The sequence below is a fragment of the Phalacrocorax carbo genome, chromosome 1 (genome assembly GCF_963921805.1).
Source record: "Phalacrocorax carbo chromosome 1, bPhaCar2.1, whole genome shotgun sequence".
In the NCBI taxonomy this organism is placed as follows: domain Eukaryota; kingdom Metazoa; phylum Chordata; class Aves; order Suliformes; family Phalacrocoracidae; genus Phalacrocorax; species Phalacrocorax carbo.
In genome coordinates this window covers 64,133,234-64,161,048 of record NC_087513.1, presented here as the reverse complement: position 1 = coordinate 64,161,048, position 27,815 = coordinate 64,133,234, and the positions used below count along the sequence as shown (strand labels likewise).

The 27,815-nt window shown below is 43.4% G+C and overlaps 1 protein-coding gene across 2 annotated transcripts in view; it reads right to left on the bottom strand.

Annotated features, from left to right (window-relative positions):
- Nucleotides 1–20,268, bottom strand: part of TMEM178B (transmembrane protein 178B) — a 243,731-nt gene extending 223,463 nt beyond the window's left edge. Inside the window, exon 1 of one of the 2 annotated variants that reach the window (XM_064457322.1) lies at nucleotides 18,155–20,268. In XM_064457322.1, coding sequence (XP_064313392.1) covers nucleotides 18,155–18,536 — 382 coding nt within the window. In that variant the 5' untranslated portion in view covers nucleotides 18,537–20,268. The remainder of the gene's footprint in view (nucleotides 1–18,154) is intronic. The other variant, XM_064457316.1, reaches the window with a different exon arrangement.
- Nucleotides 20,269–27,815: the final 7,547 nt, after the last annotated feature.

Here is a 27,815-nt window from a genome sequence, read left to right as displayed (position 1 = left end):
ATTAGAGTTTGATATTATCAATGAGCTGAGCCATTGCTCTGTGCCTCAGCCACCGTCTTCCTTTTCCATCGTTCACTGAGATGTACACACAAATCCAAAGGAACCAGTCAGTCAAATGTGGTGAAGCCATCGAACATGCCGCTCCTCTTCCTCAGCAGAAGAAGCCTCACTAATGCCAAGGGATATTTAGGTAAATGCAGCCAGTAGAGGGATTTATGGCCTCCACAATGTATGACAAAGCTGTCATTAAAGAAATAGTGCAGTACTGGGATCTCGAAAAATGCAAAGATAGTCACGTAACCAATGAGGAGGTCTTGTTTTATTACAAATTATTCTCAGCATACCACAGTATGCTCTTGAGCCTCCTGAATTCACTGTCATCTGCAACACTCTTATCCCCTTGGAATAATTTCTGCGCTATCCAAAAGCTCAATTACACAAACTTATTCAGGGTCCCTTGTGACGTTTGGGCTATAAGGCTCATGCTGTATATTGATTTGTCTTCTCATCCTCCCTGCCCACCTTGGCACCTACTCTCCCATTTCGTGTACATTGGCTTCCTCGACTGCAGAGGGTCATACCAAGACGCTTCAGTACGGCTCAGCTATGAAAAATGTATGTAGCGCAAAATACTGTCTAAAAGCAATAGACTGAAAATAATGCCTGTGGCCTGAAGGAGCCCTGATTTATTTAAGATACAGGGGTATATATGCACACTTTTAAAAACTGCCTATACTTCGCCAGTTAAAACAATGAGAACAAATGAGACTGTGATCTGTCAGGTGATCCTTTGTCACTCCCAGTGCAGGCCTGTAATCCTACAGTTGTGATTATGCAAAGGAATATTACATTGATCCTGTAAAATATCTCTGATTGGATCAGCGTTATTTTCTCTCGCATTGACAAGGTCTTACCAGAGAATGACTATAATTCCACCGCTAACGCTGTCTTAGTGAAATCCCCCAATAAATCCTCCAAGCAGCACTGTTAGTAATACCTTTATTAGACTAACTAAACAAGATATTTATATGCAGGGCTTTCCAAAAGACTCCAGCTCCTGCTTCAGTTTCTGGAGGAAAACTTGATCAAAAGTGCTGTGCTGGAATACTTGTCCCCAGGAAGGCTCCACATGGATGTAAGTGGCAGGTGAAATTACCCTTTCAAGATTCACAAGGCTGGTCACGCATTTGCCCTTGTCCTGCCCCTACTACAATGAGGACCCAAATGCATCTTTCATGGCAAAATCATAGAATCATAGAATGTCCTGAGTTGGAAGGGACCCACAAGGATCATCAAGTCCAACTCCTGTCCCTGCACAGGACAACCCCAAATTTACACCATATCTTTGAGGGCATTGTCCAAGTGCTTAAATCTCATAGAGAGTCTGGTTCACAGGCAGGATTGGTGTCCAGGGTCTCCCCACACCTTCCACAAGCATGCTGTCAGTACAACAGTTTGCTAACAGTCAAAGGAGAAACATGATCTTTATGTACTTGCTATCATTTCAATATTTGTTCAAGGCCAAATCCTGGCCTTCATACTCAACAAAAGACCTGGTCCCCTTCTACCCACTGCTGTCTCTGCTCACTGGTGCTTCTGTTCTCCTCCTCTCTACCACTTCACTCTTTGTGGAAGTCTCCTCTAATTTTGTCTCCATTTTCTTTTCCCCACAGCTCCAAGCTTTCAGTCCCAGTGGTTTTATTCCTACACTGACACACACACCCCCACTTTATCACTGAAGTTCAGTTGTCATCTTCTGACTTGAAACGTGATGCTCCAGTGAAATGAACGTCAGACTCCAGCGATCACCTTGCCGAGTCATTTTTTTCAGGCTGCCTGAGTGCTCAGGTACTCACTGCATCTCTGCCTTCCCTTGGTTCATCTCAATAACGTTATCTCTAAAGCCATGAGAGCTACAAACATACCTCTGTCTTACCTCCCTAAACCTTTAAATAGGACCATAACAATAATGAATAGACAAAGTACTGTGTCTAACATAAAACTCAAGCACAGCTGAAACACGAGTGTATACAGCCATACATCAATTAGCAGATGAAAAACTACAAAGACAATATATCAATAGAAGAATATCAAACAAACAGCATAGCAGACAATAGGCTTTCTTAAATCCTTTGAAACCAGGCTGGCATCTGTGATGGGTAAACTCTGGCTCTTATATGTTTCAACCTTCTCCGTGTTCTTTACAGCAATATACTGAAATGTCAGAGGAGTCACTTCTCAGCTCCCAGGCCCTTAGAAACAAAGGAAAAATAATTGATATTAGCCTTTGAAAAGGAACAGCCTGACAGTAAAAGAAACTGTTAATGACTATAGAGAGAACTCCCGGCCTATTTCCTCCATCCACATCCAGTTTTTCACATGTGCCTTCTACCTTCTGGTTCAAATATCTTTGCACCAGATGCCTAAACTGTGGTGTCAACTTTGAAGGTCATTGTCATAGCTGTGATGGATAGCAAAACTTTCTCAAAGAAAAGCTTAAACTCAGGAGCACTGACCTGCCTTAAAGGGGTAGATTCTGTGATAAATGCTACGGCTGTGAAATTGCACCATGGAGGCACCCCGGTCTGCAGGCCCTGATGGCCTTGGTTAATACACTGTCACATTGATGGGGTCCAAGACGCATGAGACAAGCTCAAGGATTCCCACCCATTCACCAACTACGCTCCACCAAATCTACCGGAAGGTTTCTGTGGCCTCATCCAACGCCATGCAGAATGACATACCCCTGCTCTGGAGGAAGGGTGAAGGTCAAACTGGCATTTTAGCGCAGACAGAAACCCTGGAAAGAAATGTTGAAATGGATGTAGAAGTGCTCGTATCTGATCCTCAAATGTTAGGACAAAGTCCTACCCTGGTGTAAATTGCCACCAGGATGGATAGTAATGGGGCGATCTCTGCCCTCTGAGGGCTGGACAGTTGGATCTCATTTCAAAACGTGAGCACTAAAGGCAAGCACTGAAATATTATGACAAGCAGGCTGAAAAGTCTTAGTCCCCAGAGGAGGTATCTGAGTGCCTAACTCACATGCCCAAGATGAATATTCAAACAACTTAATTTTCTAGGTGACAGAAACAATTGTATCATCCCACCACAGAGATCAAGTGCAGGTCACCTCAAAATGCAGGTCTAAGAACTCCCAAACTGCCATGAAATACATTCAAAGGGAGGAGAATCTTCAAAGAAGACTTGTCCTTCCAATCGTCCTGATGCTGCCATCCCAAAATTACACCCTGGCTGGTACCAAATGGATGCCATGATCTCTTGGTTTGAAGCAAGGCTGGCAGCAGGTGAAGCACAGCTTGAGCCTGAAGACTTGCCCATGCCTCGGCACTGTGGGCAACCCTCTGCTAAGAGAAATCCTGCTTCTTTTGCCTTCCTCTCTCTTTGTACTTGTATTCTTAGAGACAATCACAGGAAAAGTGGACTTTGGTGCTGAAGAGTTTATCTGCTCTTGCTGCTTCTTCTTCATTTGAAGGCATTGACAACACAATTAGTTGCTGTGTCACAGTTGAGATGATGACAGTAACTGATGAACAAGAGGGGGAAAGATGTGCCACTGGTCTGGTGTGGCACAGAGTGTAGGGGACACTGGGAAGGACAGGACAGGGTTCCTTACCGCAGGAATAAGAGGGAAGGGCTGGGGGGGAAGGCCGAAGCCATCTCTGTCGTGCCAGAGTTTATGCTGACATACACTTCTCTCCCTCCTTCTCTTGAAGGCACTTAAATAAGTTGCCCCACTTTTTCCCATGAAACCTCCTTTAGAAAAATGTTTAAAAATATCTTTCCCAGGTTGAAACAAGACCCCAGGTTTCCCCAAACAGAAGTTTCCAAGTCCTGATGCTGAGATGCTGTGCAAGCCCATTCTGCAGCTACTTCATCAATGGTAAACAGGGGACCTTATGGAGTGGCCAGTGAGAGACAGTGTTATGCTCCTGTCCCCACAAAGCTGATGCCACCTCTGGGAGTCTGTGGCTATCTCTCCCAGTTTCCCACTAGGATCAATGAATCACAAGGAATAGCATTTGAAAACTGGAGGCTCCTCAGGACAGTAGGTAGAAAGGATTCCTCTTTCCTCTTTGATATGAAAGATTATTTCATAGAAAGGGGACAGGCGGCTCAAGTCTACATAAATGAGCACAGAAAACCATGTATCTCTGCCCTCGTTCCAAACCCTCAGCAGCATAGTGGCTTAGCATAGAGTCCCTCTGCCACAGATTTTTGGCTCCTAAAAAGCAGCTGTCTCGCATTCACACAGCTCAGCACACAGACAGAGGACCACATATCCAGCTGCTCTCACGTATCTGACTAACAACCTCCAGCCTCCCTCAGGCTCTGCCACCACCCTTTCCAGTTCACCCGGAGCAGCACGGGGGATGCTCTTTCATATGGCTGTGGTCATTCCTCAACAAAAGTAGAAAACAAAAATTCCTCTCTCATCACTTAGATGCAACCCTCCTTCTCCAGGTACTCAGGTGTAGAGCTGGGCAACAGTTTCTTCCAGTAACGCAGAAGGCAGCTTTGCTACCCAGTCTCAGGCAAGGTTTCCCGAAAATCCAGACAGGCAGAGCATCCCAGCTTGTCTTGCTCCATATGGATTGATGAAGCTCTACTTCCGCGTTCTCTGGGAGGTGAACTATAGCCCAAAAGGCTATTCCCAGATGATGCTTTCCTACCTTTAGTGCTGTGGAGCCTTTCTGTTCCCTATAAGGCCTTCCCCCACAACTTTTGTGAGAATTGTGGTCTGCTGCTGCACACACAAGTGAACAAAGCCCAGGGGTGGGTGCCTTAAGCCCTCATAAGCTGGTGGCTCCTGTGGCAAAATCCTTCCCACTATAAGTAAACTCACCCAGCATCACCAGCCAAATGGCTGAACATTTTGTGAACTGAAATACACAACTCATGGTAATTTAAATATGTGCAAATAAGAGTTTAATTCCGCTGCTGCCAGCCATCCTGAACATTTAAAAATAGTACAGAAATTCTTTTTTATTTTATATAAACTATTTTAATGAAGAAGTTGAAGGCTCTGCATTCCCCTGGCTTATGAATACAAATGACTGAGAATCTAACAGGCTTTTGCTGTCATTGAGCTAAGGCAATATGAAATGAAGGCAGACAAGGGCGCCAGGAAACAAAGACCCTATTAACTGCATTATCTAAAGGAAAGCTGTGTAAAATGTGCATTAAGTGCACACAGTCCTCATTCTCAGTCCTTCATGGGTGTGGGGGATGTCACAGGAAGGAAACAAAGTGCAGCTCCAATTTACGTGAAAGAGACAAAGCAGCTGGGATGGTGCAGCTGGATTTATCTTAGGTCCCTTCCCTCTCACCAGATACCCGTAGCTGGTATCAGGCAGTCCAGTGACAAACATTCCTTCCATCAGGTCCTGCTGGATACAGAGGTGAATATGCTCTTCCTTGGGGAAAAAAGAGGAATTAATAGTAATAATAAATTAATCAGTCACAGTCCTATGGCATGTTTCACAAGGACACAGCACTAGAAAGGACTGTGTTCATTTTTCTTGCGTAGCAGGCAAGTATATCATACAATCCCTCTTCCTAAATATATCCACCTTCATCCTTAAAACCTGTTAGAGGTGCTGTGGCCCCATCATTCCTTCCAGAGCCCCACTTCAGCACAGCTTCCAGCCTACGTATATTCATGGCCCTCACACACAGTTTTCCCTGCTAATGTTGTCCTTAGCTTAAACACGTCTTCCCCCTCCCCTGTGTTTAAACCCATTTCCTCTTACAATTATATTTGTAAAACAGATTTTCCATTCTTCTCCTCACACTAGTAACCCCACTCTGGACCTGCTTTGAATTCATCTTTCTCAGAGGTGATTCATAGGAATAGCAAAGATTGTAACAGAGAAGGTTTGATTAACACCTTGCCCAAGACTCTGACATTTCTCTACTGGAAATATCTGGCCAGCTCTGTTCTTCAATCACATCCGCCTTTCTCCTGGTCATGGCTCTGCCATTCTCTGTCTGCACTTCCAGATAGGTGCACCTTAATGAACTCCTTGACCCACTAAGGTGTGCTTTGTGGTCACGTCCCAGCTGCATGCTGGGTGAGGTTCCAGTATGCACCTTTCCCACCCTAAAAGGAAACCTGCTGCAGTACCTGGGCAGGGAGGAAGCCATCTGAGCCCCAATCTCCTCATAGCCTGGATATCTGGGGGACCAGAATTTCAGTGTGCAACCCAGAGGATATTTGCCCAGCAATATAAACACATCCTCCAGGACCAGAAGTTCAGACTGAAAGAAATCACCCAGTCCTCAACATTACCCAGTTCTTCGTATATAATATTCCAGGCCTTCTTTCTCTTGGCAATGTCTCACTCTTGTGGCAGCAGCAAATGTCTTAAGTTCACTCCTTTGAGCCTAGCTCAATGAGAGCTATCACCTCCTCTTACAGACCCCGCTCCAATGTCATTAATGACACTACTAAATAAGGTTGGTCCCCTACTTCAGGAACTCTATTGTTGACCTTCATCTTGATATTCCCTCTCTCATCACTTGTTGACTTCCTTTGGCCAGTTCCTTAAACCCACTGTAAATTGTGTAATAATTACCTTAACATTGTAACAAACCATTTCCCTAGGGGCATAATATGAAATCCTTTTCCAAAATCCCGATAACTTAAGTCTAAGGCATTTACTTGTCTCAAAACCCAGGTTTTTTTCCTAGCAAAATATATCAGGGTAGTTTCGCACACTTCAAATAGAAAAACATACGTTGCATGTTTATTTCATTTCCCCCTGTGCATTTAATTAATCTTTCCTTTAGAACTTACTTTAAACTCTGCTTGGTATTATTATGATCAAACTAAAAGGTCCACTGTGGCCCAAACAACTTTTTCTCCTTTCTTTAAATATAGATTTGCTACTTTTCATTCCTAATGTACCATCCTAATTAGACAGATTTATTGAAAATCCTTTTTACTGGACTTGCAATGCCACATACCACATCTTTCAGAAGTCTGAGGTGGAAATTATCCAACTTCCCAATTTGAGCCCATTAAGCTATTTGAGTTTTTCCATTTCCCCTGTTCCTGTTAGCTGGCTCCTTTGTCTCTCTGATCAGTGTAACATTCATCCTTATCTCTTTAACCATTATGGAATATTATATGAGCAGAACTGGGTAATCTTGAGGACTGATGAAGAGAAAAGGGATGAAATTTAACACAAAACACCAGCTCATGTATTTAGGGACTAAAGATGAGAAATTTCTTTCCAACGTGAACTTCTGTCCTGCAGAATGTTTGTGTCGTTGGGCAACTGTCTTGCATAAAACAGGAATAATTCCACTCTTCATTTCATACTTTATGGGTAAATATCAAGTACAGTATTCAGCTACTGTCTCAATGGGAACCACCTAAGTACCTAAGACAGAGCAATGCAATTGGATCAACTACCACCAATCAGAATCACCCCTTCAAAGTCAGCCTAGTGATTTCAATTTATACCTTTGACATCTGATTGAAAAATGTTTTTGTCTTTTTTGTTTCTGTTATAATATATATGTCATTAAATGTCCACTGGGCAGAAAGGAAATTTTCAACATTATAAATGCTCTTTTGCATAGTCAAAGATATGTAGTAATTAATGGAGACACAGAGACAAGCATCATACATTCATATTTAAGCAGAAATATCTTTTCGAATAGCTTCTGTTACCCAACAAAATTAGCATAACTTTCATCCTATTAGAAAGTCTAGAAATACATTTAGGAAGCTTTTTTTTTGAACTGTCTGCTGTTAAAATGCAAAACCAACAAAAGCTGTCAGAATTAAATAAGGGCTGCAACAAGAGATTCTCAGTGACTTTCACTCAATCTGGTGGGATATCTTAATGGGACCTACTTTGCCATATACATGGGACATCCTGGAACCTCTGTTCCTTTATGATGTTTCAGCCTGCATGCTTATGGTAAGAAATAGAAGAATCACAGGGCACTTTGGAACATGTAGGTCAGACACTTAAACCAAACAGAGGTGGGACAGGAGGGTGAAGGCATTTCAAAGCCTGAGAACAGTCCCTGTCATCTGACAAGGGGTGCTGATAATCACCCAATTTGGGACATACAGTTTCCTTCTCAACATTGAGCGTAGAGTCCCTCTGGGGACAACTGAGGTAGAGCTGCTGGAAAAAGCAGCTGGGGTTACTGGGAAGATCCTCTCAGCTGTGCTTTAAGGGGGTGTGAGTGCCAGTTTTGTAAATCATACATGTGATTCATAAACCTCTGGCTCCTCTGGCATTCCCCAAAGCACATTAGGCTACTGCAGCCTGTTCCAAGGTTACACCTTCACTGGAGACAGAAACAGAAGTAGGCACAGACAATAGCAGGCCACTCAGTAAGGAGAAATCTCACTGTGAGCCCAGCAGAGCATCTGCCAGATTGCCGTGGGGTCTGAGTGCTTACTTCTGACCCAGGACTCCCTAGCTCGCCTGATATTTATTTGAGAGACTGCAGCGCTTCCAGTGCAGAAGCACTGGGAGGGCGGACAACAGGCAAAAAAGACCTTTTCCATAAAAGCCCCTCAGCTCTGGAAATACCTCCCTCTACCCCACCAACCCCCGCTTTGTGGAAAATATCCTGAATTTGTAGTTAGTATCTGTTTATCTGCACCGGAGGTTCAGTCTGAGATCGGAGTGTGGTTGTTCCAAGTGTCGGACAGCTCTCTGTCTTCTGCTGGAGAGAACCATGCTGACACCTCTGTAAGGTTACACAGGATGAACTCGCAGCATGAAGGCAGGGCAAATTATAGAAAAGAGTCTGTGGTAGTGACCGCTCTGCCCCTTAAGCTTTATGTTTTAGTGTCTCCTCCATTCAACCTATAACCCTGTTTGACCCTGTCAGTCATCAAAAAGACAGGGCTTCATACTGGGCCCTGCAGTCTCCCCCAATCCTCCTGCTCCACTGCTTGCACCATCCCCTGGACTCTTTCTGCAACAACCATTGGCCACCACCTTCACGCTAAGCTTATTTGGCCTTTCTGTCACCTCAGATCATCAGTATTAAGGACTTCTTGCCTTCTCTCACTCCTTTATCAACCTCTTTATCATTTTTTTCCTTTCTCCACATGGTAATGTTATCCATGCTGCACTCTTTCATTCATAGACCTTTTCCCCTGAATTCCCCTGTCTTCCCTGCCATCCCAAATCCCAACTGACTCATGCCAGTTGCTCTCTGCTCTCACACAGCAGAGCATCTCTAACAGGAGCCCCGCTGCTTGGCAAAATTTCTCCACTATAAACACATTGTTGCCCCATTCAGTTCTGCTCATTTCCTAGACTTACTACTCCAGTTCAGCTCAGTTAAGCCTCAGACTCAGTCATAGTCACCTCTTTGCCATATTTGGCTCATTCTTCAGACCCTCCCACATCCTCCAGCCCCCACTTCAGCTGTTACATAGGATTTCACCTGGTTCTTCCATGAGAAAAATGACAGAATATGGTCTTCCTCTTCCAGTAGCTTTGCCTGCTGTTTCTTCTTCCCCTTCTACAACTCCTTCCTCATTCTTCTCTCCCGCAGACGAAAATCGTCCTGTGCAGCTCTCTCCCTTCATTTCTTTCATTTACAACTGAGCCAGTCTTACCCTATATCCCAACCTTCCTTATAAGTGTTCTTGTCCTCTCGTTCTTTCTTCTTGACCTCTCACACCCACCTCTTTCTTTACTCTCATAATGAAAGTACCATTCAATCTCTTTCCTCTTAATATATTCTCATCTTAAAACATTCTTTCATCTTAAAACATTTATTTTCCTCTCTAAATACCATGTCTTTTTCTCTCCTCCCTTTTGTCACCAACCTCTCTGAATATACCAGGTACAAAGGCCGTCTGGAGCCCCCCCTCCACTGGTTGAGTGCAGTTTCCTCTCCTTGCAACTGCTGCTGCCAAAGTCTCTACTTAATGTACTGGGAAAATTTTAACATACCCTGACTACTCTGTTCTCATCTGCTGCAGTGTGTCAGCTACCTTCAGTTGTCTCCTGTGCTATTTTACCCTGAAATGGTGTCTTTCTTCAGCTACTATGACATTACTCAGTTCTCTTGCACCACCTTTGAACCTGCTCCTTTTCCATGTCCTCCAGAACATGCTTTTCTTCTCCTAGCTCTACCAGAATTCACGGGGCTTTTCTCTTTCTGTATTTTACTCCTTGGTAATTTCCCTCACAAACATAGATCCCGCTACCATCTCCACGCAGCAATTTGCAGATTCACTCCTCTAACACAAACTTGTCTCCCTAGGTCCATAGCCACAGTCTCTCTGATAATCCTTCATAGACCTAGAGATACCAAACCGAGCTTATCGTAACTAAAACAGAGTTCCTAATATTCTTCTCCCTTCTTTACTATGTGCTCTCTTCAGTAATTCCTGTCTTGGTCATTACAGCCAACACTATTCCTTTCCTTGCTGTTCTGGTCAACAACTGGAGCAACCTCTTCATCTCATGTCTCTCACTATGTCTATAGAACCAGGAGATGTCTAAGGTTTGCATATTCTTTCTCCATTCAGGCTTTCATTATCTCATGCCTTTATTACTACAATATTTCTTTTTCTGACCTTTACAAATGTGATCTTGCCCTCCGTGTATCCATTCAGGGTGCTGCTAGAAACATCATTTTCCTAACCCATCACTCTGCCCACGTCATTTCTCTTAGCAGCTGTAGACTGCTGCCCTAATATCTATCTCATTAGTGTAATCTACTTGTCTTCATTAAGAAAATGTCAACTTCTTCCTACAGTCAACCAAAGAGGTCAATCCCCATCACCTACTTATTATTTTTTCAAGCAGGGATGACCCATGATTTTTCTGGTGCCATCCCTCAACCTTTGGAAGACCATCTTGTAAATATCTGCACCTCTTAATCATTATCCTTCTTTACAGCTCTTCGAGGAATCCCGCATTCTGTGGTGCCTACAGAAATTCCGTTAGCCTGCTGGTGTTTTAAAACCACTACCGGTCACAATGAACATAATTACCTTGTCGTCATCTTGTACTCTCTCATAAGGCTGCATTACTCACCAATATTTAAAGTGCAGCAACACGTCAAGAGGAGGGGGGCATTTTTCTGATCCATGATTTCTGATCCATGATTAAGGCTCATAAATCCTGTGGTAGAACTCTAACTGGTATTAATAATAATGAATGAAATCCCTATTATACTGCTAATGAGCTGAGGTACGAGAGATTAAGTCACTTGCCTCAGGTCATGAAGAAAGACTATGGCAGAGCTTGGACTGAATTCTGGCTTTCTAAGCCCTGCTCTAACTGCAGTACTACCTTTCTTCCATCTATTTTGGTAGTTCGCTACACAGGATTATCATTTCAGCAGGCTCAGCTGGGAAGTTCTGAATATTTAGTTGTGGAAGAATTAGGCTTTATGAGAAAGAAAATGGGGAAATTTCCATTTTATAGTCTGATTTCTCTCCTGCAGAGAAAATATGTTAGTTTACATTCTTTTCTTTTAAGTGGATTCTATTCTGAATGGTCTGGTAAGGGCACTTGGATTCTGGAATCCACATTCTTTATTTATTTATTCCCTAAAAACTAAGAAACACTGTGTCATTTCTTTCTCTTGCTCTTAAAGAGGTGAATATGTACTCAAGGGTTCCAGCAACACTTCATTAGCAATGAGCCATTAAGTAACTTACACTATAAATTATTGTCATTATTTTTGCAGAACCTACAAAACATGAAGTCTTCTTCCTCATTTACTGGCTTTGTAATAGTTAATGAACTCATTCCACTCTTGAAGTTATTCTGAGTGCACAGAAATACTTTTTCAATGAGAAAAAGCAATATTAATATGGATTTTTATTGCTGGAGATGACAAAATTGTTGATTGTTTCATCTCTATTTAAGTAAAATAATCTTCTGTATTTTTATTTTTACAGTAAGCAGAACACATCTGCACTCACATTAAATCTTTCCTCCACATTTTAAAAAACATTTTTAAGCAATAGGCAGAAAGGATAAAAATGCTGAGATTTCTCAAAAGAATTTGGATGCTGAATTAAATGAACAGGAATTAAGCACGCGGTCCTGCAGGCAGCTCTGCAAATATCAGTTTCTCTTGAGAAGGGCATGATCCCATCATTTTTACTCAGGCAAAATTTCCATTTGTCTTCACCGGCAATTTTGCCTGAAAGCCAACAGCTTGATTGAAATTTGCCCTTTAAAACAGCATGATTAAAAACAGTTGCAGCTCTGTTAAATTACATATATGTTCTTAGTATTTTTAGCAGATATATATTATCTAACTAATTATCTCAGATGTGTCAGAGGAACATGTCAGGTTCTCATTACTTGTGGTAAAGATACTTTTAATGAATTGCTATTTAAGTTTGATGCAATTAAAATATTAAAATTGCTTATTTAAAATATGATGAGCCAAATCCTCCTGGAACTCACATGCATGAAACACCAGTGATTTCATCCATTAAATGATTTTAGAAAATCTCTGAACAAGAGGATGTCTTTGCCGTATCTTAGAAACATGCAGTTGTTTAACTTCCAAACTACATCAATAGACTAAGAATAATTACGCTACCGAAAACGGTGAAGGCTAAATACCTGGTTAGCCTAAAATTCAACTCATAGGCTGTCTACTGCTTAAATTTCGCTGGATCTCTCCAGCACAACTCTGCTGTGACAGAAGGGAGCACACACCTTGTGCTGGCCTCTCTATCCAGGGACAATTTTAACCTCAAAGGAAACACTAAAGGCCTGAACTTGCTGCATCACCACGTTCAATAAAACATTTGCTATTGACTTCACTAGGATCAGAATCAAGATTTCACTACAGTCCCTTTTATAATGAGACCATTTGGAAAACGGTTGTGATTTCAAGCACACATTTTAAACAAAGCATTTGGATTCTTTAATGTATATGGGATACATGAAAAAAAAATGGCTGTCCTAATTTACCTGGTAAAATCATTGCATTTTAAAAGTCAAATCTACAGCATTGCAAGTTATTGCAAGTAGTTTTATGAAAATAAATCTTTTTATTCCTAGAGATGATAGCTGCAAGTAGCCTCTTTTCAGGCTTTTCCAATTGTGTATAAATAATCCCTAGTGACGGCTAGAGTAGTCCTGTTAAGCCTTTCTTCCTCAGTTGTGCCATGCATCTGACAACCCAAAACAGAGAATGCTTTCATCCCAGAAATCTTGTATATTATTTGGGGTGGAGGTAGGCTGCACAGGAATCACTTGGGGGTTTTTGTTTCAGCAGTGGCATGGGCTAAGTATACTCACAATAAAATGTTTTAAAAATAGGATTTACTATGACTTCCACGGATCTTGGGGAAAGAAGGAAGGTAAAGGGGGATTGAAATAATAAGGTCACTGTAAATTTTTTTTTAAATGGAATTGGATTCCAATGGCAGGCAGCAGAGCCCCATCCAGACAGGTTTCACTGGCAGCCTCCCAAAAGCAAGATGAAAGGTCCTCTGAGTAGTAATTGTCTAAATGGAAGAGACTCTGGTTATTGTGCGTCTTCTTCATCTACTTTATTGTACCTTTATAATTAAATGATGCAATTCCTTTTTTTTCCTTTTGTGTTTTCCTCTCAACTAGTGCAGGAAAGCACGTGAGCAACGTTGTCGTAGGACGCAGACAGAATCTGTGGCTTCCAGGTATTTTTCCATGTGACTACAAGTCATATACAAGGAGCTGTGAGCTGCTGGTTGCCAAAGCAAGACATAAACTCTGCCTTCTCCCGACCATGAATGGACATTTACCTGCATTTCATCCCTCTGCTTGCTTAGTGGTGGAGGTGGTTGGTTCACTGGGATTTTTTGGTAGGGTGAGGGAATGTCACCTTTGCTAGAAACTCAGTGGTAAAAAGGCAAACAGTGGATCTAATAGGATATAGGGAACACTATATGCAATGGGGCATTAAGCAGCAGGGCTATTAAATTCACAGAGGAGACTGGACAGACACCTGAGAATTGGAAGAGGGTTAGAGTATTGTGCTGAACAAACCCAGAGCCAGTGCTTCCTGACTTTGCAAGGCTTTAGGGATCTGGAGTGGAACTCCGGTCCTGAGATGCTAAAAGCCTTAATCAGATGCAAAAGCAGAATCAGAGGACCAGCTTTGTAAGCTCTTTCTTTTTGACTGGTCCTTCCGTAAAATAGCGCTTTCCCTCAGTCCAAGTAGCCCATTCACAGAAATAAAGATTATTCAGGTGAGTAGAAGTTAGCAAGACTAGACCCTGGGTTTGCATGTTCAACTTCAATAATTTCTTTATTGACTGTAAGTTCTGTTGTTTCTGGTTAGTATTTTTTTTCATTCATGTTAACTAAGAGAACGAATTAACTGCCTAATTCTGAAGCAGCTTTAGAATATTCTTCAGGCCTTTGGTCTCATGCCTGCCTGTGCCTCCCTGAGTATGCTCACTTGTGACAATCTGTTTGAATTCATTGCCTATTTATCTAATTGTATTATTTTGAAATGTGCACCTGCGTTCTATGAAAATACTAAAAAAGGGATAGGAGAAATATAAATAGGACCAGTTATTTTATATATGCATTAGTAACTATTATATCTGTCCATAAGAAATCTGAACTAACAGATCTCAAATTTTTCTAGCAAAATCCAACATAACGGTTTGGATTTATTTACTAGAAAGTAAAAACTAATAAATACAGAATAGAACTATGGAAGTGACTGTGACCTGGCCTATTCAGAAACAGAACTGGTTTTTAAAACCACTGGCATCAGAATACTGCCAAGTACGATAGGGCCTGATCCTGCCACAAGCCATTGTCTACAACTTGTATTATTTCAGCAGAGTTCCTAAGCAGAATAACTGCAGGGTATTTGCAAAGCTAGTTAGGCTCTCAATGACCATTTTTTGTTATACTTTGACAGACACACCTACCATTCTCAATACTGGAAGTTTTGCCTAGGGAAAAATGTAGGCTGTCTCAAAATAAATGGATCACTTAGATCCTGTCCAGCCTTAAAAAAAAAAAAAAAAACAAAAAAAAACACCACCAACCCTTAACAGCACTTACATTCAATTACATATAGCATTACACACAATATTTGGGGCCAGAACCTGCATTAGTTTATCCAGTTCCGGAAGAGGTGTGCTATATTAAATTAACAGCTGGCAGAGGAAGGAGAGTAAAAGGCCTATGTACCAATAACATTCTCTTTTATGTGGTATTTGCCCTGGAGCTCACACAGAGATATATTTCATCTGTGCAGGAATAGGTACCCCAGTCAGGGTATTTGATTACTACAGGTAGAGAACACCTGCAGCTACGCACACCTGCACAGGGCATGCTCTGCCCAGGCACCCTCCCCTGAAACCTCAAACTCCAGCGTGTGCCATAGAAATAAAACTAGAAAAGCAAGGAGGTGCTGTTGGGATGGACCGAGACTACCTGCCTCACTTTGAACACATAGCTGTTCTCAACATCGGACAGCAACAGTAAATGTACTTATTCCACTTTCGTCATATAGCTGAGGATCATAAAGAAACAGTCTAGCAGCCGGCCTTAGGTGGGAACAGGGACACTAGCTGACTACCGATGTAAAACCTGATCCTTCTAATTCAGTGATTCCAGCATACAAGGATTTTTAACAGAGAAGTATTTTACACTACTTTTTGGAAGGGGGAGAGTAAAATCCATTAGTTCTTTTTGATCTAACAAAACATAAAGTCGACAAGCAATCCTATAATATCCCCAGTTTTATTTCTGAGCAAGTCAAACACTTTATCAAATTGCCATTATACTTGCTTTTCTGTGTTTTAATCTGGATGTGCCAAAGCAACACACCTCTATAGCATTAGTGCTAACATGTATGACTCTTTACCACGGCTGAGGGTTACATTATAGGTAGATCCTCACTCCAAAAATGAACTGTAATGTTGGTATTCAGTGTTACGAGTGTCCCTCCTTTAACATTCCTCTCAGTGTACAATGAAGTTTGTTAAATGTGTACCAACAACCTTTAAAGAAGGCAAGGAGTCACACACATGGATTCTTGCACACACCTCCTTTATGTGCACGATTTGGTCTTCCGACATGGGGGCAGTGGCTCAGGGAAGTGGCTATCTGGCCAGCTGCACACACATATGCCCTGGAAGATGTGTACAGGAATGCACGCCATACCTGAGCCTGGGAATCCCTTGCTATGGGCTGAACACGGTCTATTTAGAGTTAGTTCCCTACACACACAAACACACATGCTCATTCACACACTTACACACACACACGAACACACACAAATTACAGCAGGATCTTTCAGAGACTATCTTCTCCAGCATTTAACCACCTCAGCTTGAGTTCCCGCATATTCTTCGTGGCTAACACTTAGTGGAGCTGCCCTTACACATAACCCAGTGCCAGCAATTTCAGCAGTTTCTGGCAGGAGAGACGGATGTTCCTGACAACAAGGCAGGTGGTGAAAGATGAATGAAACTCACTTATTTCAAGATGAAAATCCTCTCTAACAACTGAAACTCCATTTGCCAAAGGTGAGCTCTGGTGACTTGTTTGCCCGCTGTCAAGGTTGAATTTCCGTGTTTATGCCCCGAGCACAGCGAGCACACGTGGCAGAGCGATCCAGCCCTCCGCAGCCAGCCCAGAACCTCTGCACCCTCACCTCAACAGAGAAAAGGAATCCCTCCCTCGGCACTGAAACCGGCAGCAGGGTGCCAGGGTGCTGACAGGCTTCGGACTTGTTCACTTGTCCATTACAAATGGGACTGAAGCCACCAATTCATTTCATAAGGGTCGTTAAATAGAAACTAGACATTGAGGGTCACCAGCAACACAGATGGAATCCCAACTAGTGATCGAGGTTCTCTGCTACACCACCTGTTTGTACTCTTTCAGTGCAAGTCTATACCATGCCACTCACCTCTGCTGCTCACTTTTAAAACATATGGAACAAAATGTATGCATTGGCAAATGCATGTGAGAGTGTGTCCCTCCTGAATAATTAGATTTAAGCAATAATTCTGCATACAATGTCTGAAGAGGGAATTAATGCAGGTTATCAGGGGAGTTTGGGACAGCGAACACACTTAGAAAACAAGTATTTTTAAAGATTGCATGGTGTAAGAAGCAATGGTTTCACTGCAATGGAAATAAACCACTGGGAAATCATCTGAATGCAACAGAATAACCATGGGAGGGAAATGTTATTTTGTTGTATGGAGTAACCATGCTGTGGGTAGCAAAGATGTTGTCATCCTTTACTGAAACCCTCATCATCCTGCAAAATCATACATCTTTTGTAAGCAGGATGTTTAGGCTGGGTTTTACGCATACCTCCCTTTCCTATACTTCAGCTCAAAGAATCATTTCAGGCAAACTGCCCATCACCTTGAACTTGTACCTTGTAGGGAAAAAAAGAAGGAGGAGGACCAAAAAACAGTAACAAACATAGCACAAAATTGCTACAGGCAAACAGATGCATCTCCACCCCGAGAGAAAACTATTCCTCTCTAACACTCCTAATAAATTCATTTAATGTTTTGTAGACATTGAAAATATTCCAAAATATAGCTCAGTGTAAACAGAAAACTGGGTTTCCTCCTGCTTTTTAGCATTTCTCTTTGTTTACTCTCCATTTGAGGACAGAAAAATCCTACATGTGAGCACTGCAAATGGTGTATTTTGGGACTGATGGGGCATTCGGTAAGGGAATGATGAAATACAGACATATGTAGCCTCCAATAACATAATATGTGCTTTGCCTGAGTCACCAGGGTCAAACAAAATTAAAAAAAAATCCAATGTCTGCTTTATTAATACTTTTTATTTGGATGTGGAAAATAATCTGATACCATGGTGATGGGCAGGCTATATTAAGCTTAGAGAGACAGAGACATGACAGAGACATTCTGGGGTGTGTCTGCTCTCACCCCCACTGCCTTCTTGCTCCCAAACCCCACGCCTCAACAGCAGAGACGCCGTGGGAAACTGCCTTGGCACTGCTTCGGGAAGCGATGCCCAGCCAGGCCTGTTCACCCATCGCCAGGAGAGGTACTTGGCTGGAGACACCAGCTCCCTTCTGTGAGCCCAAATGGCTCTGCTCAGCCTCTGCTCAGCTCAGGAGGGCCTGGCATGTTCATTTGATAAAAAACAGCCCTTACCTTTGGCAATCAGCTCCTCCAGCTCTTGGTCGAATCCTTGTCGGTGGCATTTCCTCCAGAGCCCCATGTTGGTTGAGTTGTACTGTCTGTTGCACTCGTCGACTGCACTCATAGCAAAGATCTGCCTCCTGTTTCTTGCCAAGAGGAGTTTCCCTTCCCAGCGGTCCAACCTAGACCTGCTGGCCCTGAGAGGCAGGTTGTTGTTGGAGTTATAAATGAAGCCAGGATCATTTCTTTTAGTGGTGATGCTCTTGCACCTCTCTCTGTGCTTCCTGGCATCAGTTTCATACCAATGGTCAGAGCAGATTGCCACAGCCAGCATGCCCAGGGCACACAGAGCTAAAGAGAGGCCAGCATACAGCAGTAACCTTCCAGCAGCCATACCTCAGCTTCACAGAAACACCATGGACATCTTCACAACAGGCAAAGCCCTTGAGCGTGAGACCACGCAAAAACCTCCCGAGCAGCTGCTAGGTGTCACTTGGCAGAGACTGCCTCAAACATCCCCAGCTCCTGTGGCTCACATCCACGCTGCAGAGGGATGCTGAGAGCGCTACAAAGTTCTGCCCTGGAGGCAGTCCTGGAGTCTCATCTGCCTCTTCTCCTCTGAGGAGGAGACCTGGCGAGGAGAAACACAGCCTTCCACCTCAAACGGGAGCAAGCCAGCAACCCACCTATACAAAGATGTCCTGCTCCCCTCACCACAAGCACCCAAGCAACAGGGGCTGAAGGGATATATCCCCCCTGAAGAGACCTGAAAGCTATGGCTCTTTGATCAGTCCATTAATCTCTTTCAATCCGGCCAGCTCGGAAATCCAGAAGAGATGGCTTTCAGGCTCGCTACAGCATCATCACAGGACAGAAAAGTTCGGCAGCTAGAGATCTCCTGCCTGCAAGCAGCGGGTTATCCTGGTTTCAGGAATGGGTGACTTGCCTTTTCTTTGTCACTGGCTCAGCAAGAGCATCATCATCTGGATGGTCAGTCGCTTGCTCGGGTTTAAAGCAGGGTCGAAGGGGAGGGAGCGAGAGGGGGGAGCAATCTGTTGTTGTTGCTGCCGCTGCTGTTTTCAGTCGTGGCTAAAATATAACCTCCCCGGCTGGAACTGGAAATGCAGGCACGCACAGGTCTCTCCCTTAGCAGACTTCGCTGACAGTCACTGACATCTTGGCTCCAGAAACACCTCGGCTTCTCTCTGCCAGCCTTGCCATTCACTCGCCCGCTTTCGTCGCCTGCGCTGTCATCCAGGCAGCGTAACGCCGCGATCCCTTTCCCGGAGCGCCCCAGCAGTGCTCGGGCTCCGCCGGCGAGGGCGGCGAGGCAGATCCCCCGCTCCCGGGCCGGCGAGAGCCCCAGCAGGACCCACCGCCGACCGCGCACCTCCCGCTAGGCAGCACTGGAAGCAGTCCTCGGCCCCAGCATCGTTTTTCCACCACCTCCCCCCTTCCGCCGCTATCAGAAAATCTTCCTTCGTCCCCGGCGTTGGGATGTGGTGTTGTGCACAGTTATCCTAACACGGCGGCACGTTAGCCATCTGCAAGATGAAGGCAGGCAGGCAGGGCTACGGCTGGCTGAAAGGATGCCGAGGAACAGGGAGGGGAGGGAGGTCGGGGGAAATCACACCAAAACAAACCGGGGGGGGTCGGGGGGGGGGGGTCGGGGGGGACTACACACCTTACACCGGGAGAGAAAAGCAGCCCCTAACTGTTGTCAACAGCTTTCAGTCTGCACCATTTCTCTGCCATATGGCCCGATCTCCACGTCGGAGCTGAGATTTTTAGCTCAGCAGCTTCATACGAATCGTATCCCCAGCATCAGCAGTTATATATTCAGACATATTTTTTTTTTCTCCTTAAATTTCCACTCCCTTTCTCTCTAATGGGAATAACTCACCCATCTTGTAGAGATCAAGTGCAACAGAAGGCGAGCTGGAGTCCCCAAGCTTTAGAAATCTCATTTCACCGTTTTTAACCCAAATAAGAGAGAATCCAATCTTCCGTACACCTGGGAATCTTTCCTTGTTCAAACACCGAGCCCTGCAGCCTTGGCTAAAGCCTACAGACAGAGAATACAGAGCGCTGAGCCAAAAGCCAGTGATGTCACCCATGCAACGTGAGACTCATTTCTTATTTCTCTAGCCTCCTTAAAGATAAACTGCACCACTTCCCAGGCAGGAAATGTCGAAGCCTTACTTTCTTAAGAGGGGAAAATGTAAAACCTGGATTTAACTGGATCCTGCTCATTCTTGGTCACAAGCCCTTACATTGTGTCAACCAAATCCAAGACAAGCCGAGCTGTTTCTTACTGCACCAAAAAAATCCAACCTACTATGTAACACAGAGCGTGAGCCTGAAAAAAACCCTGGATTCAAGACCTTCTGTGTGATCCAGACAACTGAGGCCTCCAGACTCTGAACTGTACTGTTTAAAAAGAAAATAAGCACGGCCATTTCCCTTCTATCAAAAAGCTCTGGATCCTGGCACATCCCGATCTATGAGTACCACAGCATCCTGGAGCTGGCAGAGGGACCTAGTTAGCCCCATCCAATATTTGGCTCCCACACACCAGCGGCTCCACAGCATGAAGAGCAAACAATGCGGTCGCTTCTACTGCACCAAAAAGTCCACAGCCCAGTGCCTCTCCACAGACGAGTGCCACAAAAACCTACATCCACACCGGATCCTACCAGCTTTTGGCCCCTGAAGCCCAAACTGTGTCATCTGAATAGAAAATAAGCACAGCATTTATGGAGCCCTGGGTTGGTGATAGCCCTTGGCCCCAAGAGGGGAGTACTGAGATTTTGCTAGTTTTTAACCCTAGCCACACAAACTGTACTTGCTCCAGTGGGGAGAGCAGATGGGGGGACATCATAGCTCTCTGTATCAGAAATACATCTCTGGATTTTCTTGTGGAACACAGCTGCATCAGAAAAAAACACACAGCAGGATCCTACCAGTTTTTGCCCCCAAACCAAACAATATAATCCAAAAGGTCAAGATGTCTCCTTCCATTTTACCTGGCAAAACTATTTTTGGTTTGAAACGTATTGGTTAAACCCCTTGCATGATTACGAAACTCACAAAGGAAAGTCAGTCATCCAAACCATAGATATTGTGATCATCTGCCTCCGCTGAAACAGCTCTATTGCAAAATTTCAATGTTATGTTATGAATATTAACTGTATCTGGAAAGGTCTAGATAAAGTTAACTGTTTTACTGAAACAAGGCACTGGTTTAAACTTTTTCTAGCAGTAACTTCCCTTTGTTGTTCATAATAAAGGAAAATATTTAAGGATCTAAGGCTTTTTAAAAACATTTAAGCACATGGGGATCCACTTCTATAACTGGATTTTTCAAGCCACTACATTTCAGCACGTGGTCAATAGCTCTTTTTCAAACTGGCAACCTGTCACAAGTGGGGTCCCCCAGGGATCAATATTGGGCTCAATGTTATTCAACATCTTCATAAGTGATCTGGATAACAGGACCAAGTGCAGCCTGATGAAGTCTGCAGATGACACCAAACTGAGCAGGGAAATAGTCACTCCAGAAGGGAGAGCTGCTCTGCAGGAAGATCTGTATAGGCTGGAAGAGTGGGCTAAGAAGAACTGTATGAAGTTCAACAAGGACAAGTGTAAGGTCATGCACCTGGGAAAACATAATCCAGGAGCGCAGCACAGGCTGGGCTGCACCTGGCTGGAGAGCAGCTCTGTGGAAAGGGACCTGGGGGTCTTGGTGGACAGGAAGCTCAACATGAGCAAACAGTGTGCTGCTGCGGCCAAGGCGGCCAACAGGATGCTGGGTTGCATCAAAAAGGGCATCAAAAAGGGCAGAGATAAAGAAGTCATTGTCCCACTCTACTCAGCGCTTGTCAGGCCACACCTGGAGTACTGTGTACAGTTCTGGTCCCCTCTATACAAAAAAGATGTGGACAGGCTGGAAGGGGTCCAGAGAAGGGCCACCAGGATGATCGAAGGACCGGGCAGCCTGCCATATGAGGATAGGCTGGGAGAACTGGGTTTGTTCAGCCTTGAGAAAAGGAGGCTCAGAGGGGATCTCATCACCATGTACTCGTACTTAAGGGGCAGCTGCAAAGAAGATGGAGATTCCCTTTTTGTAAGGAGTCACATGGAGAGGACAAGGGGGGATGGACACAAGTTGCTCTTGGGGAGATTCTGATTGGACACAAGAGAGAAATTTATAACAGTGAGGACAGTCAACCATTGGAATAATCTCCCCAGGGAAGTGGTTGACTCAGACACGTTGGACACCTTCAAGAGTCGTCTGGACAGGGTGCTGTGCCATCTTGTTTAGACTCTGCTCTTCCTAGAAAGGTTGGACTAGATGATCCCTGAGGTCCCTTCCAACCTGTAATTCCGTGATTCTATGAAATTTTGTAGTGGGCTTGGAGCAGCCATCCTTGTTGTCTGTTTGGAGATAAAATTTAGAGGTTTGTTTATAGGAACCACTCTCTCCTATAAGAAGATGGTGAAGAGGTTTCTTGTATTGCACCCACACAGAGATGAGAGTGCACCTGGATTTCTTTGTCAGTTTTTAACATTAGGTGCCAAGCTGAAGGATGAGAACAGGGACAAGCTTAATTTAACCAAATGTGGCTGTGGCTGATAGGATTGTTGGATTTTTGATTTAAGCATTAGAGTCTGCTACATTTATTCTCTATTTAGACTGAACTGGAATGCAGAAGTGTTTTCCATCTAAACCTCCAGTTTAGACAGAACTGGAAGACTGAGGGTAAGAGCAAAATGGAGGATTCAGCTACTAGAGCTGTTTTTCTCATTATATTGGCCAAAGATACATTAGGGGACAGGAAAAACATATAATGTATCCATACCTACATTTCTTTTCTAATTAACATTAGGATTACAGTCCAAAGAGCCAAGATTTGCTTGGACCCAGGTAGATCCAGATGCCAGGTTTTTCCATCACACTCCAAGGCAGTAAGAGAGTTTGGGGCAGGGGGACTTTTGTACCTGGAGAAGACAGACTTGTTCCCTCTTCTCATTCTTAAATGTGGGTTTGAAAGCCAAAAATCGGCATGCAGTTCCAGGTTTTATCTTTTTCTCTGAAAAGGCATTTCAGTGGCAGTTTCTATGCATCTTTTTTTTTTTTGGTTGCATTTGAAGCTTTATCAGATGGCAATCTATATCCTCCTGCAAGTCACCTTATATATACAAATGTAGGAAAAAGTGTTGGATTTCAGATAAGTTCCCCTTTAACTCTTAGAATTTAACATTTCTCTCCCTCATCATCATTATCCCCTTCTTTTCAGGAGGGGCAGAATATTCCTTGCTGCAGGCATTAGGAACATTTCCTCTGTCTCTTCCTGGGATTATTATAGACAGCCCCTTCTCAGCGCAAACAGATCATTATTAAATTCTCTTCCTCCCACCCCACCCCCGCCTCGCCACAGGGGGGAAAAAAACAATCCCTGTCGATCTTCACATGAATGTAAGCTGGGAGAAAGGCATTTTAAAAAAAACCCTCCATGCACACTTGGGCACGCTCTGTGGAAACTGCTCCCTACAGTGAATTAAGGGCATGTTGGCAAAGGCAGGTAATTCATTGGTCTTAAATGAATCGGGGGGTGAAAATGCAGTTTTAGTAAAGGATTGAAAGCTGAGGCTTTCCTTTCTGCAGGTTACGATTTCAGTGATCCAGAGGGAAAGCTAAAGCACGTGGGTGCACAGGAAAAAATGTCTGAAGGCATGGGACAGAGAAGCAGAGCCCAGCAGGTCTGTTCAGAGCAAATTCCTTATGAGAAGCGCTGTGCGCGGCCTGCTAGACCTCACTACGGATGTTAGCTTACATAGGGCCAATCTCCTCTCCATTCCCTCCCAGAATTGTTTCTGCTTTCCTTAGCATCCTTCAGCTACCATCGCCCACCGCCTTCCAAGAGAGCTGCAGACACAAAAGCAAAGCGAGTGCCTGTACCAAGGTACGCGCAGGTGGGCTGTTGCATTAGACGGGGGGAATGGCAGAGGTAATAGGCAACCAATTGCGATTTGCTTTTCTTCAGGTTTTTTTTTTACATCACAATGACCTCCACCATATTTTTCTTCTCTTTTTTTCTTTTAAAGAAAAAGAGTTCAGTGCCATCTAGTGGGGGAGGGGACTGAGCAAATCGATGTGCTTCCCATTTCTAGGGATCTGTACCTCTAACTCATTCTATAGGGAGAGGTGATCCTCAGTATTTCCCTTCTCTCTCTGTGATCTTCATTTCCCAAGAGGTGATGTTTAATTTACACGGGCTCCAGCCTTCCTTCTTTGTAATGAACCACCTACTGAAGCCAAAGAAACTTGTACTAGTGTTGTATTACGTGGGGTAACACTGGCTCTGGAGGCAGTTTACCGCTCTAATTATGGGATTTCAAATACAAGACAGTAATCAAACCAAACACAGATATAACAAATTATATCTACTAATATTTTTTATCATTCCAATGCACCTTGGATACTGGTGTGGGTGAATCATCAGCATGCCAGCCCTTCTACTAACACAGATGTAAAAGATGCTGCCTATCCCATAGAAGCATCTTACGATAACACCCACAAACACTTGACCCATTAGTCAAACAGATTTTGGGGTGTTCAGGTGACTCAGAACCAAGCAGAGGCTCTATAAAGGAGGATCTGGACCACAAAACTCCATATATATTTGTCATCTAGAACCCGGGTATCTAAAGCAGTTGCTAATGCTCCTTCTATTATTTTTTTTTTTAACAGAGAAAGGCATTTTCAGAGGGAAACATCAGCCAGCTGCATAAACACAAGCTAGCTGTACACACTCACAGAGACACACAGAGATTAGGCAGACAGTTGTGTGCACACTAGTGTTTAGCTGTGCACACACCAGTATCTAGCTGCACATGCCAGCACCCAGCTGGACATCTTCTGCCTTCCCCCTGCCAACTCCCAAAAGGGATTTGTTTTGCTCTCTCTAAAAAAAAAAACATTTGGATTGTAAAGTTAAGCAAGTTAGTGAATGCCAGATTTAAGATCACCTATGCAACATTAATTCACCTCTTATGCAAACACATTATGATACAATCTTTAATTACATTATTTTTGTTTCCACAGGTCTCCTGCTTTTTTCATTGCAAAGGATGGATGTTGCTCGCTTAATGAACGCTATTCAAATTTTCTCCTATCCTTATCATCCAATGTGAGGTACATGTACTATTTACTGCAGAGCATCCAGATCTTGCACTGAATACAGAATGATTAATTTCCTCATGGGTTTTTCTATAGTGGTGTTCTCATTGTAGCGTTTGAGGGTTGGGGGTTTTTTTCAAACATCAATTAATTTATCTTCACAGCTCTCTGCTGAGGAACAAAGATAAAAGCCAGTATTTTCAAACATGTCAGTGTATTTTGGGTGCTCAATTAAAGAAGCTTATAACCAAAACTTTCAGAGAGCTTAGCACTTTCCTTCCTCAGAGAACAGCTCCCAGTCACCTTGGCTTTAGACACAGTGGGCAGTATTTATACAAATTAGTGCATGGGTGACTGAAACTGGGTATACAGAAAATGAGGACCACATAGACAGGAGTTGGGAAGAATGTCATCTACTTGATTCACCTAGATTTGTAATAGTAGCTTTCACAAAGGGTGAAATAAAATCCAATTTTCAATTTCAATTCAATTGCCTTAGCCATGTGACCATGATTTTCCCTACCTGTATTCATCTGCTAGGCTCACTACACAGCCTCCAAACTCTTCATCAAACAGCTGCCACCTCAGGACTGCAGAGTCCTAGTTCATCCATCATATACCATGAATGGAAACAGAGTTTGTGTAGAAAGTAGGATCTTATAATGTATCTTACTTCATGATCACAAGACACCAGTGACTGGCAATTCATGGGCAATTTTTATTCTTGTGTTTTCTTAGAGTCTTGATTTAGTGACCTGAAGTTGTGACAAACACCGAGAAGCACGCATGAGCTGAGACAGAATTAATCAGGGGGTCAGGAGCTGAATGGAGTGTAGCATCAAAAGAACAGATTTGTTTTGGGAGGAAGCAAAATTAATTGCTGGGCAGGAAGTGGGAAGGCATGTAGGTGAGCTGTCCTATATCATCTTTTTCAATAAAGCTGAGGCAATGGCCAACACTAAATGGCCTCACACAGAGACAGGTAAAAGACAGTACCAACTAAAAAGAACCACAGTATAATGTTGTTTTCCCAAAGTCAAAACCACAAAAAAAATTTACTGCAGGCTTTCCACTAAAATTTCTTCCTCCTGTGAAAACTCACTCTTTATTATTTAGCTGTCACCTGTCAAAACCACGTCACCATTAACAACTTAAGCCTAGCTATGTATGATAGCCACTTCTTCCCATCAGAACATCTCCAAGAATATCTTTAAGCTCAGGCAGAGAAAGGGTGAACTTTCTAAAAGCAAATTTTAATTAAACTTTTCCCCAAACCGACCAATGCGGACACCATACATAGAAAACATCAGCCCAAGCAGTTAAAGTTTAGCAAAACTATAGGGTACTGAAAATAAGGCCTGGAAGGCAAGCTTAGTTAACTGAAGGCATTATCCCTGCACCAGCTCCATGCAGACTGAGTGTTCATGGGCACTGTAGTAAACTAGAGAATAACTTGGAACCTATCGCTCCACCTTTAAAGGTGTTGCCGTGAGTTTCATATTTTTCAACCAGGGGTAGGATCTAAATGTGTACCACAGTCACAGGTGAGCACTAAAGAGACTCAGGAAAGCCAGCCTTGTCCCTGTCTGTGTTGAGTCCTGAAAAAAAACTCTTGCAATGTCAGAAGAGCATCAAGAAAATATTTAAGAGAATGAAAAGGCTAAGTTGCACATGTATAAGTCTCTGCTGACAGAGGGAGTTCTGCTGGCCTAGGAGACAACTCAGCCAAAGCACACAGGCAATCTTTAGCCCTCAGGGCTATTTCAAATTCATCTTCCTAAAACAGAAAACACATCTCAGACCTCGCTTTCACAAGCGGAGATTCAGCTTCACTCTGGTGTACTCAGTGATCACAGCAGCTATGCCTCCTGCTTATTGTCTTGCCAACTTGGTAGTCAACATCTTCATATTCTACAGATTTTTCTCCTCTGACTTGGACTAGGTTTCACATGAACTCTCTTCTGCAGACCTGTTTCCCCAAATGCCTTGCTTAGAGGACCACCATTTCATACAAGCCCCTCTGTCCTTCCCCCAGTTTACCTTATGGATACATCAAGCCCAGCCTCCTACCCTAAATCCTGCTGCAGGAAAAACCCATCGCCTGCTGCAGTGATGAAGGTGACATTGCTCTGAATGCAGGAGCTATACAGCAAGGTTACTTGCTGCCTCAAGCCAGCTACAAAAAGAAGATGGCTCTCCGACATCACAGTCATTGGGCTCAGCTGAGAACAGGAGATATTACTTCTCATTAAAATTCATAGATCTTGCGACTTTTATAGAAATAGCAAGCAGAATCCAGGATGGCAGAGATGAGATACTAGGGCCAAAGACTACTGACTCAGAGCAAAAACTCAGACTTCTGGCTGGCAATAATAAGCATATTTTGTAAGAAGTGACTTTTATTCTTAAAGCTACATCTAACACATTGATCTTCAATATATTAGAGCCTGAATAATTCTGATTTTGCTGTAGTGCATCAATATTTAGTTC